This window comes from Petaurus breviceps, unplaced genomic scaffold (assembly GCF_028583685.1).
Source record: "Petaurus breviceps papuanus isolate PSGF00001 unplaced genomic scaffold, PetGlider_PUasm1.0 188, whole genome shotgun sequence".
NCBI classification, from domain to species: Eukaryota; Metazoa; Chordata; class Mammalia; order Diprotodontia; family Petauridae; genus Petaurus; species Petaurus breviceps.
Genome location: NW_027185804.1, coordinates 39,772,810 through 39,784,609, shown reverse-complemented (window position 1 = coordinate 39,784,609; position 11,800 = coordinate 39,772,810). Strand labels below are relative to the sequence as shown.

The window sequence follows — 11,800 nt, the reverse complement described above, 5'->3', positions numbered from 1 at the left end:
ATATATATATATATATATATATATATATATATATATATATATATATGCATGCATACATGTCCTTCATTCTCAAAGACGACCACCACATCAGAAAGATGATGCCATTACTTGCAATTAAGTGGGAATTGAAGGAGGAAGGTAGATTTTAAGATGTTAACAGCCTCACTTTCTCCTCCATAACCATAAGGATTCAGTGGTCAGATATAGACCAGGAGAGCTGGAGATGGGCCAGGATGCAGCTAAGTTCTTTCTGAGCTCTCAATTCAGTGATTAGACCTGTTTGAGAAGTAAGTAAAGAGATGGTCCCTTTAGAAAAAAAAAATCAAACTGGGAGGGAAAGACCCTCGGGGCAGCTGACCTAAAGAGAAGCAATTACTATTTGCATTCACCCTGAGCCATAAGGAAACAAAACAAAAATAACCATTCTGAGGTGCTTGGGCAGGGACCTATTGTTGGTCAATCAAAGATAGATAGATAGATAGATATCGAGATTGATAGATGACAGATTAAATCATGTCTCCTAAACCTACAACCAAAGGAATGACAAAGGATGTTTTATTCTACATTTTTAGTGAGCTGCCCAAAATCCTTTGGCAGGTCAGCAGGTTGGGCAAGCCTAGATTACGTGGATAAATAGATAAGTGATAAATTAAAAATATAGATGATAGATAGGAGATGAATTTGAAATTGACACAGTTTAGAGAGATAGTGATAATTTTTTAAGATCATTTGAATCCCAACAATGGCCAAAGCCTGCTCAAATCATATATATATATATATATATATATATATATATATATATATGATTTAATTTATATGAATAATAGACATGCTGTTCTTTGTTCTCTGAGTGAACTCAAAATGTCCCTTCCTATTTATGTTTTTTTTATTTTATTTTATTCTATTTATGTCCACTATGGACAAGTCACCTTGTGACCCAGATACTAATGTGAATAATGGGGCTTTTCTAATCTTAGTATTTTATGGACATATACTATGTTATGCTATGTTAGTGATCAAAGAAACACAGATATACTGAATTGTAATTGACACTTCATCAACTCTCTTATTTTATTGTATTTACAACCTATTCAGTTAAGAAAATCCCTTTCTCATGCTATGGTTAAATACATGGAGATCATATTTCTGAGTCTCACAGACATTCTGAGTCAGGATTGCACTAAATGTATAAAAGCTTTTCTCATTCTGTTCGTCTCTAGTCAGAATTGTCCTCTGGCTCCCATGTATTCCATTAGTTTAAGGAAATAAACAACATCAATTTACATATCATCTAGCTTGTTAGCCTCTTTAACCAAATTCCAGTTCAACAATAGATAGATAGATAAAATAGAATATTTATTAAATGCTTAAGATGTGCCAGCACTGTGCTGAACACTGGAATTCAAAAGTAAGCAAAAAGAAGGACCATCTTGAAGGAGCTTAAATTCTAGTAGGGAAAAGATAACATTAAAAAAGACATACAAAAATGATGAATCATCTCCATATAGGGAAAGGTAATCAGCAGAGTGACAGGCTAGTCAGGGCTTGAAGAGAGCCTTATTGGGAACACAGTTTCCTCTAATAGCGGTTCATGAAGGAGGTAGTGCTGTGCTTCATAGATGTTGGTTGATTGAATGAGCAAGATTGTTCCTGATCATTAATAAGTGAAATACAAATAAAAACAATTTTGAAACTTCATATTACAGCTAATTGAAAAAAAAATTTTAAAGATGAACACTTACTGCTGCATAGAGAGGGGAAAATATACAAGTGGAGGAATTTTAAATTCTGTAAAACCACTTGGAATTAGACACACATACACTCTTCCCTTCCTCTACGCTGTGCCTTGTCACTCATTTACTGACCCTTATTAGCATATCAAGGTTGGGACTTGAAAGTGAGCATTTCAAGCTACTCATACAATATAAAGAAGAAAACATAGAAGGGCAAAAAAATGATAATCAATATAAGTAATCATGAGCATATGGGATTAGTGTTGCCCTTACACTATCATAGGAAGGGGGGATTAGTGTGCAGGGGAAGGGTATATTCTGACACTGACTCTTGCAGGCTGGCTGGTAGCATACTGAACTCTAAACAAGGTTTGAACATGGGGTCACATTGATTAACTATGAACAAGGGGCTAATATTGCACACAGGAATTGGCAAAGTAATAAAATTGCTAAAGTAATTATATCTTTGCTTTTCATTTGAATGATTTGATGGTTGGATATATTTTATTGAAAAAGAAAAGTGAGTTTTGTAATCAATGGTTTTGTCATGGCATTTTTAACCTCTGTATTCCTAAGGTAGCACAGCAAGGGGTTTAACACTGGAGTAATCAAAGTCCAACATAGAGCCACAATTTTATCTATAGGAAAAGTAACTACAGGCCTCACAAAAATATTATATATATATATATATATATATATGTGTGTGTGTGTGTGTGTGTGTGTGTGTGTGTGTACAGGGGGGAAAAGATGACCATCATGAAATGAGAGTTGCAGGTAGAAAGGGCCTGCCAACTTCCTTCTGAACTGGGAGCCTTCAGGAAAGAGAGAATAACTACATAGAAGACAGTATGAGAAAGACTGACAGGCACATTACTCCACTCTTAGCAATGATTAAAATGCCAAGAACTTTTGTGTCCATGCAGGCCAGTTCCAGCAATGGGAACAAGTCACACATGAAATGATCAATAACATTAGGGCTTGTATGCCAAGCAAAGGCAACTTCCCAAGGTTCAAAATACCGGCATAGGTGCTCTCCATTTTATTCAGTAACTAATTAATAACAGAGAAAATCAAAATATAGCATAATTCAAATTACAGCATTCACCAAGTGTAATTAAATAATCTCTGAGTACTACTCCACCCCTGGACATTACATTCATTTAGTCAATCACAAAGTCCCTCTTCTAAATACTACTCCATCCCTAGGCAGTACTTTAATTTAGTCAACCACAAAGCACCAAAAAGTCAAAAGTTTCCCACCCTTGGATCACAACTGAATAGGCCATCTACCCCAGAGTTACAACAAGCTTAAGCACAGCATTTAATACCCAAAGAGAGGTCTTTTCTTCATCTTGACCCGAGGCAAGTTCTCAGCAATCTTTGTTCCTGGGGAGACAAAGTTTAGCAAGGCCACAAGATACATTGCCAGTGTCCTCATTAATTCATTCCTTGTCTGCAGAACAGTCCTAGGACCCCTGAAAACATTAGCAAAACCCTCTTCCAGGATTTCTGTAAACATACAACAAGAAAATCCTTGTTCAGGGCTTCTAAACCAACAGCTAGGTTTACCTCTGCAACAACAGCACTAGCCTTCACTATTGGGCACGATTCACTCTCTGTCTGCAAAACAGTCTCAGGAGCTCTGAACCAACAGCAAGGTTCCAGAACCTCTGCAATAACAGCACTGTCCTTCACCAGTGGAAAAATCTGGCAAAACAACATCAAAACAGAGAGATAAAGTACCAGCATAACAACCATGTCTCCTCATTCCTTGGCATCTATGGGTGGCAGCTCTCAAAAGTCCAGGGCACTTTGAACTGGACCTCAGCAATCCTCTCTGTCTCTGCCTTCACGATGCTGCTTCCAAAAATTCTTCTGCCTCTTTCTCTGTTTGTGCCTCTCTAAATTCATGTCACCAGCTCCTCCCATTTCAGCCCTCTCTTTTCAGGTCAAGTCCATCCCACAAGTGGGATTCACAAGTTCTGGGTTTTTTTTAACACAATCAATCCAAAAACCAAGCCAATACAGGGGGATCTTTAAATTCCATTACTGTTACAGGGCTACAGAAAGGAAGATGGGACATGAAGAGGAGCTATATGGGGAATGTGTAGAGCCCCCATCCAGAATGCTGTCACCAGCAGGTGGCAAACACGAGGATTCGTGATGGTCATATAGTGAAGAGGTTTAGATATGGTCACGTAGTGTTCATAGGCCATGACCACAAGGAAGATGATTTCAACACCACCAAAAAAGTGATCTGCAAAGAGCTGAGTCAGACAGCCTTCCAGGGATGTGGTTATGTTCTCATTAAGTAAATCCACAATCATTTTAGGAACATTGACTGAAGAAATGGTAGTATCCACGATGGATAAGAAAGTTAAAAAAAAAAGTACATGGGTGATCTCAAAACCTGGCTGGAAGTCATGGTTATAACTATGAGTGTGTTTCCTATAACTCTGATAATATATATGATCAAGAAAATTACAAAGAATATTTTTCGAAGCTTTAGACTTTGTCTAAGGCCTAGCAGAATGAATTCAGTTTCATTGTTTTTATTTTCTGTTTTGGTCAACCCTTTGCCAAATACCTGATTTTCCAATAGTTTTATTGGTTCTTTCTTTTTCTCTTCATTTCTTTATCTAATGAGAAATTGTCTATACCTCACTAAAATTTCCAGTTATTTTAATTATTTTTACATTAAATTTTATATTTATTTTAGTTTAGATCATTCATTTCCACAATATTTTGAGTTACAAATTTTCTCCCCAATCTTCCCCTACCTGCCACCCCAAAACAGTGATCCCACTGAATACCCCTCGCCCAACCTGCTGTCTCCTATATCCTCTCCCACGCCCCCTCCAATTTTCCAGTAGAGCAACAAGGATCTGTATGCTCCAGTGTTATTTCTTATCTTATTTCCCAGTTGCATGAAAATATAAATAAATAAAAAATTGCATATATATGCATATATAAATATATATAAATGTATGTATATATACATATATATATATATATAAATGTATGTATATATTAACATTTGATTTTAAACTTTGAATTCCAGATTCTTTCCCTTCCTCCCTCCTCACCCACCCTTACTGGGAAGATAAGCAATTCAATATAGGTTGTATATGTGTAGCTATAAAAAACATTTCCATAGTGGATATATTGTGAAAGACTGACTATATTTCCCTCCATCTATCCCACCCCCCACTTGTTCTATTCTCTACTTTGATCTTGTACCTTTTCTAACTTCCCTCCCCCCCCAACTTTTCCTCCCTTCCATCTTTAACCCATGTCATCCCCTCCCCCCCACTCTCCTGTAAGGTAAGATACCTTATTTAGTGTGCATGTCATTCCCTCCCTAAGCCAAATTATATGAGAATAAGGTTGTATCGTTCCCTTTTGCTTTCCTGTTTTCCCCCTCCATTGTAACAGTTTTCACTTGCCTCTTCTTTATGAGATAATTTACCCCATTCTGTCTCTCCCCATATCCTCTCATTATATTCCTCTCTCACCTCTCAATTTCAACTTTAAAGTATCACCACTTCCTATTCAATGGGTCCTGTGCCCTATGTATATTTTTACATACACACACACACTCACATATTTATTCATATGGCTTATACCCTCCTATAGACATATATATATATATATGTGTGTGTGTGTGTGTGTGTGTGTGTGTGTATGTATATATATATATATATATGTATGAATATATATATATATACACACATTTTTATTCCCTTCAACTATTGTCATACTGAAAAAGTTTCATAAGTTAAAATTGTCGTTTTTCCATGTAGGAATATCTATAGTTCAACTCTGATAAATACCTTATGATTTCTTTTCCCTTTTTACCTTATCATGCTTCTCTTGCTTCTTGTATCTGAATGTTGAATTTTCTATTCAACTCTGGTTTTTCATCATGAATACTTGAAAGTCCTCTATTCCATTGAATGACCATATTTCCCCCTGAAACATGATACTCAGTTTTGCTGGGTATCTGATTCTTGGTTTTAATCCCAGTTCCTTTTACCTCCAGAATTTCATATTCCAAGCACTTCAATCATTCAATGTAGAAGCTACTAGATCCTGTGTTATCCTGTTTGTGTTTCCACAGTATTCAAATGGTTTCTTCCTGGCTGCTTGTAATATTTTCTCCTTATCTGGGAACTCTGGAAGCTGGCTATAATATTACTAGGAGTTTTCTATTGGGGATCTTTTTCAGGAGCTGATCAGTGGATTCTTTCAACCTCTATTTTACCCTCTGGTTCAAAAACATCAGGGCAATTTAACTTGAGAATTTCTTGTAGGATGATTTCTAGGTTCTTTTTTTGATCATGGCTTTTAGGTATTCCAATAATTTTTAATTATTTTAAGCAATCAATCACATCAATTTGATTAATTAATTATTTAATTGATCTCTCTTGAATCTATTTTCCAGGTCAGTGGTTTTTCCAATGAGATATTTCACAGTGCCTTCATTTTTTTCTTTTTTTTTGGATCTGTTTAATAGTGTCTTGATTACTCCTAAAGTCACTAGCTTACATTGGCTCCAGGATAATTCTGAAGGAATTAACTCTTCAGTTAGCTTTTTAATTGTTCCTAAACAGTTTTATACTTAAAATCATGCTATATTCAATTCTATCACAATCTTTCACATAAACTACCCAATTACTAATAACAATCTTAAACATAGGTTTTGTATGTTATGTAAATAAGAGATAAACAGCCCATATTTATTGACTATCTGCCTACATCCTCATCTCAGTGAAGCTTTAAACCCTCACTTCCATTTGCCTTAAAAGATACTCACTAACCTTATCTAAAATATGAAACATGTAATTGCAGCATAGCTAAGAATTATCTTAGTATAAAAACAGGGCGGAGGTGAGAGAGAGACAGATTTGTATGTACATGTGTGTGCATGTGTGTATCTTCATGCTTAATTGTAGTATCCTGGGGGAGAGAGAAATGGTGGAAAAGAATGAAATAAAAAGGGCACAGGAAAAACCAAAGAAAACTTACAAGGAAGAAAGGAAAAGACAGACAACTCTCAAAACAACCATAATATATTTTATACAGGCCTTTTAGAAATGGGAATTTATTGCTATATATTTTGAATCTTCTATCATGTTTTGCTGTACACATGGCAACTTTTTTCTTTGTCATTTTGTATTTGTATATGTTTTTAATTTACATTAAAAAAATCTCATCCTTCTGCTGCATTTGAATGATTTTTAATTTGTAAACTGATTTTTCCTGAACAGTCAAAAGCATTCATCTGATCCAGAGTTTCCTCATGGCACGTTTAACCTCTCTATTTCTAAGGCTGTAAATCAAAGGGTTTAACATAGGGGTAATCATAGTGAAACATACAGCCACTGGTTTATCTATAGGGAAGGTAGCTACTGGCCTCACATACAAGAATATGCAGGGAGCAAAAAATAAGACCACCACTGTATAGTGAGAGCTACAGGTTGAAAGGGCCTTCCTCCTTCCTTCTGAACTACCACCCTTCAGGGAAGAGAGGATAACTACATAAGAGGCAGTTAGAATGAGAAATATTGACAGACACATTACTCCACTGTTAGCAATGACTAAAAGGCCAAGAACTTGGGTGTCCATGCAGGCCAGTTTCAGCAATGGGAACAAGTCACACATGAAGTGATCAATGACATTAGGGCCACAGAAGGGAAGATGGGCCATGAAGAAGAGTTGTGTGGTGGCATGAATGGAGCCCCCCACCCAGGACGCTGCCACCAGCAGGTGGCAAACACGAGGATTCATGATGGTCATGTAGTGAAGAGGTTTGCAGATGGCCACATAGCGATCATAAGCCATAACTACAAGAAGGATGATTCCAACACCACCAAAAAAATGTTCTGCAAAGAGCTGAGTCAGACAGCCTTCCAGCGAGATTGCTGTTTTCTCATAAAGTAAATCCACGATCATTTTAGGAGCAATGACTGAAGAGTAGGTAGCATCCACTATGGATAAGAAGGTTAGAAAAAAGTACAGGGGTGATGTCAAAGTCTGACTGGAAGTCAAAGTAATGATAATAAGAAAGTTTCCTATAATTGTGATAAGATATATGACTGAAAAAATGACAAAGAAAATTTTTCGAAGCTCTGGATTTTGTGTAAGACCCAGCAGAATGAATTCAGTTACATTGTTTTTATTTTCCATTTTGAGCCATCCTTGCCAAATTCCTAATAATCCTAAAGTCTTATTGGTTCTTTCTTTTCCTCTTCATTTTTTTTCTCTAAGGAGAACTTGGTTATACCTCACCAAAAATTCCAGTTATTTTAATTTCAAAGGAAGTCACTAATGAGTCTTCTACATGAAACTGCTTATTCTGTTATGGATAGATTTTGGGCAGTGGGGAAGAAGGGATCCAAAATCCTCAGTCCTAAGGATTGTGATTCATCTCACTTTCATCTTAGAAGTAACTGATGATAGTAGATTCCTTTCATGATAATTAGTTTGTCTGTAACCAAAGGAAGGAGAAAATGAGTCAAATCATCTTTATTGAGGATTAAAATTCAACAGTGATATATCTTCTTGTTATGTTTTAAATTGTATACTTATGTTTCATATACATATTCACATTTTGCATGAAATTGTAGGCAAGTTTAATGAGTCTTTTAAGTCAAATGGGAAGTGTGGGGCTAAAGCTTGACTGAGATGAGGGAGTAGGCCAAGTAATAATCTTGGAGTCAGGGAAACTTCTTTCCTGCCCTTGTTCTGGCTAAAAGACTCTGGGCAAATCCCTTAGCCTGTAATTACCAAAGTATCACTTTAAGCCCAGAAGCTGCAAGGCACCAGGTTAACTGTATGGGCAGTGGGGTCTTCCTTCTTAGGCAATCCTTGAATCCTTTGAAATATATTTGACTAAAAAGAAAGAAAAAGTTCAGTGACTATGAGTAATAAAAGAATAACCTATACTTCAAAGTTTACAAAATGTCCTGGCAACTATGCCTCATTTAAACCTCAAATAAGCCTCAGTGTAAGTATGAAAAGCATTCCCATTTTATAGATCAGTAAGCTGGGACTCAGAGAAGTTAATTGGTATACTCTTGCTCACCCAGATGGAAAGAGCCAGAGAGAGAATTCAGACCCAGGACTGTTGGCTCCAATTTGAATTTTAGTCATTAGACCCTGCTGAAGAAAACAAGAGGTGTGGTCTCTTCAGGAAAGGTTTCTTACTGACAAGGTAAAAAATCCTGGACATTAGGCATGAAATCTTTTGAAATAAAGAGTGAGGGCTGGGCAACTAACATGGTATAGACATAATAAGGAATTGCTCCCCAAAATATTGTTATCCCTTCTTTTTATATGATAGTCATTTAACCACAACTCATAGAGGTTCAGTGCTCAGTTTATCCTGAAATCCTAAATTTGGAGCCAAAGTTTGAACTCTGCTTACAATTCATAATTTGTAATTTATTTGCCACATTATTTTGGAGATGAGCAAGTCAAAGTGATAAGAAGTAAGAGCTTCACCTAAGGTCACATAGGTAGCTAGCCCTGTGCTGGGATTCAGGTTGGCTGATACTAAGGCCATCAGGGTGATGGAAAAATGGAAACCTTCAAAGGCATATCAATGAATTTCATTATTCCACATGACTAGATTGACATATAAAATCAGGGACAGTTATATCCTCAAAACTTATTATCTTTCACTGGGAAATATTCCACTCATCTCAACTTTCCCATTATTCTTTGGGTCCCCTGACAACTCTCAGTCATCAAAAGTCTCAACCTTGTTTTTGTCCCTAAACCTCTCACTCCAAATTGCCTCACATAGTTTGTCAGTTGTCATATCTTATCTTCTACCTTCACAACAGCTCCCTGATGTTTTTCCTTCTTTACACCCCCATCGCCATTACCCTAATACAGGATGTTCTCACCTCTCCCCTGGTCTATTACAATAATCTTCTGGTTAATCTTCCTGCTTGAAATCTCAACCTTTTTCTCTACATACTGCACTCTGCTGAATAGTCGATCTTCCCAAATTGCAGTTCTAATCAGATAAAATAGCCTCCTCCCTACTTCCCATTCTCTACACACAGATTCATACCCAAGAACTCTTGTTCTTCCCATTAAGATCAAATCTAAATTCTTCCATTTAATATTTAAATCCTTTTACAACTATGATCCTACCTTTCCATTCTTCTAACCTCTTCCATTCCCTTTGCTCATTATTCGTAATGTCCTCCTTGCTATTTTTCAAACATTCCATCATGACATTCCATCTCTTAATTCTGTGCCTTTATGGTGGTGGCCTTCACTTATGGACTTTTTTCTCCTCTTCAGTTCTATCTCTTAGTTTTCCAAGCTATCTTCTAGACAGCTTGAATGCCAAATTCTATTAGTGGCTCCCCAGACACAAGTTCATGTCTCTCTCCCTCTCTGTCTCCAACTGTCTCTTCCCATCTCCACAAACACAAATGTATAGATTTAAAATAAACATACAGGCATAATATGCATACATTCACACCTACATATATATACACATATGCATACATACACATATATACATGGTATAAAATTTATATATTTTTCTATTTATGGGTATAAACATATACACACATACACACATTCAAAATACACATACACACACTGACTTATTTACTGTCTCTTCCAGTCTCCACAAACACATATGTGTAGATTTAAAATAAATATACATGCATATTCATATACATACATTCATACCTACATACATATATACACACATATTTACTTGGTATAAAATTTATATATTTTAATATGTATGTGTATATACATATATAACCTATACATACATACACACATTCAAAATACACATACTCACTTATATCCTGCTAACATTCAACTTGTTTAGTCTTGCTATTTGTATTTTGTTTTGTTTTGTTTTGTTTTCTGATGGAAAAGAAAGAAACTGTTTGGGATGATACGAAGAGAACCAAAGGTAATGATGCTCCTCTCGGGCTTGTCATAACACTTTCCCTAACTTTCCTACTTCCTCCCTCCTTAGTTTCCTTCTTACCTTCACTCCTTTACCTCATTTCTTTCTCCTTCTTTCCTTCCTTTTTTCCTTTCCTCCTTCCTTCCTCTGTCCCTCCCTCCCTTACATTCTTCTTCCATTCGTTATTCTGTTCATTTATTTACTCAAATGATAAATTTACATTCCTCTCTTCCAATTCCAACCTTTTAGTTAATCATTTCTACCATCCTCTATGCTGGAGCCATTTGTGCTCTAGTCCAATTGATATCCACATCTTGGCAAATCACAATCATGTATTATGGCCACCACCTTCTTCCTCATGTCTTCTACACATATTTTTAAAGGTCTGGAAAAAGTGATTGAATCCCCTCCATATGTGTCATTTAACATATCTGAGTTCTCACTATTGAAAGCCATTTTTGTATGCTTATATAATTGAATTCTATTCCCTGTATCAAAATGTTCTTGTGTGGTTTTCCTCCTACTAAAGATAATAATGGATAAAACTGAGATAATGATTTAGTAGTTGTAATGCATCTTGCATATATTACCTCACTTGATTCTCATAAGTCTCTAAAATATGAGGAAATTGAGGTTAAAGAATTTAAATCATTTATTTAGCGTTACATAGTAGTCAGGAATTTAGTCAGGAATTTCTTAGTCAGGAATCAAAATTATGTTTTCCTGAGTCTGAAGTTTGTACTTTATCCACTATAACTCCTAGTCATAAACCTCGATTAGAAGTCAGAATTCCCCCATTTTACTTCATTTTTTTTTATTTTAGACAAATTGCATAATGACCCAGAGCTTCAATTCCTTACCAAGGAAGAGGTTCAATTGGAAGATGTCGTTCCCTCTTGCTCTTCTGACAAGCTTACCTAATGTAATACTAGATTAAATTGGCACTAGTCCAGATAAAGTTTGAGAAATGGAATGGCTGCTGTAGAAATCCAAATACCTGATGTGAAACGCCACCTCCTGCTTTGCCGATGAATTTAAATTATCATACTGCTCTCCAAGATGGGGAGGGAAAAAAAAAAAACTCTCAAGAATTCCACAAATTATTTAGTCACTGTTC

At 36.1% G+C, this 11,800-nt stretch overlaps 1 protein-coding gene and 1 pseudogene across 1 annotated transcript; both read right to left on the bottom strand.

The window, feature by feature from the left end:
* Positions 1-2,108: 2,108 nt before the first annotated feature.
* On the bottom strand, positions 2,109-6,574 carry LOC138163323 (olfactory receptor 4C6-like; annotated as a pseudogene).
* Positions 6,575-6,954: 380 nt separating this feature from the next.
* On the bottom strand, positions 6,955-7,922 carry LOC138163491 (olfactory receptor 4C6-like). The gene has a single exon (XM_069090949.1). It carries the CDS (start codon positions 7,920-7,922, stop codon positions 7,014-7,016), a length of 909 nt encoding a protein of 302 aa, XP_068947050.1. The 3' UTR covers positions 6,955-7,013.
* Positions 7,923-11,800: the final 3,878 nt, after the last annotated feature.

Coding starts and splice junctions, on each gene's coding strand:
- LOC138163491 (XM_069090949.1), bottom strand. CDS start 7,922: ATGGAAAATAAAAACAATGTAACTGAATTCATTCTGCTGGGTCTTACA.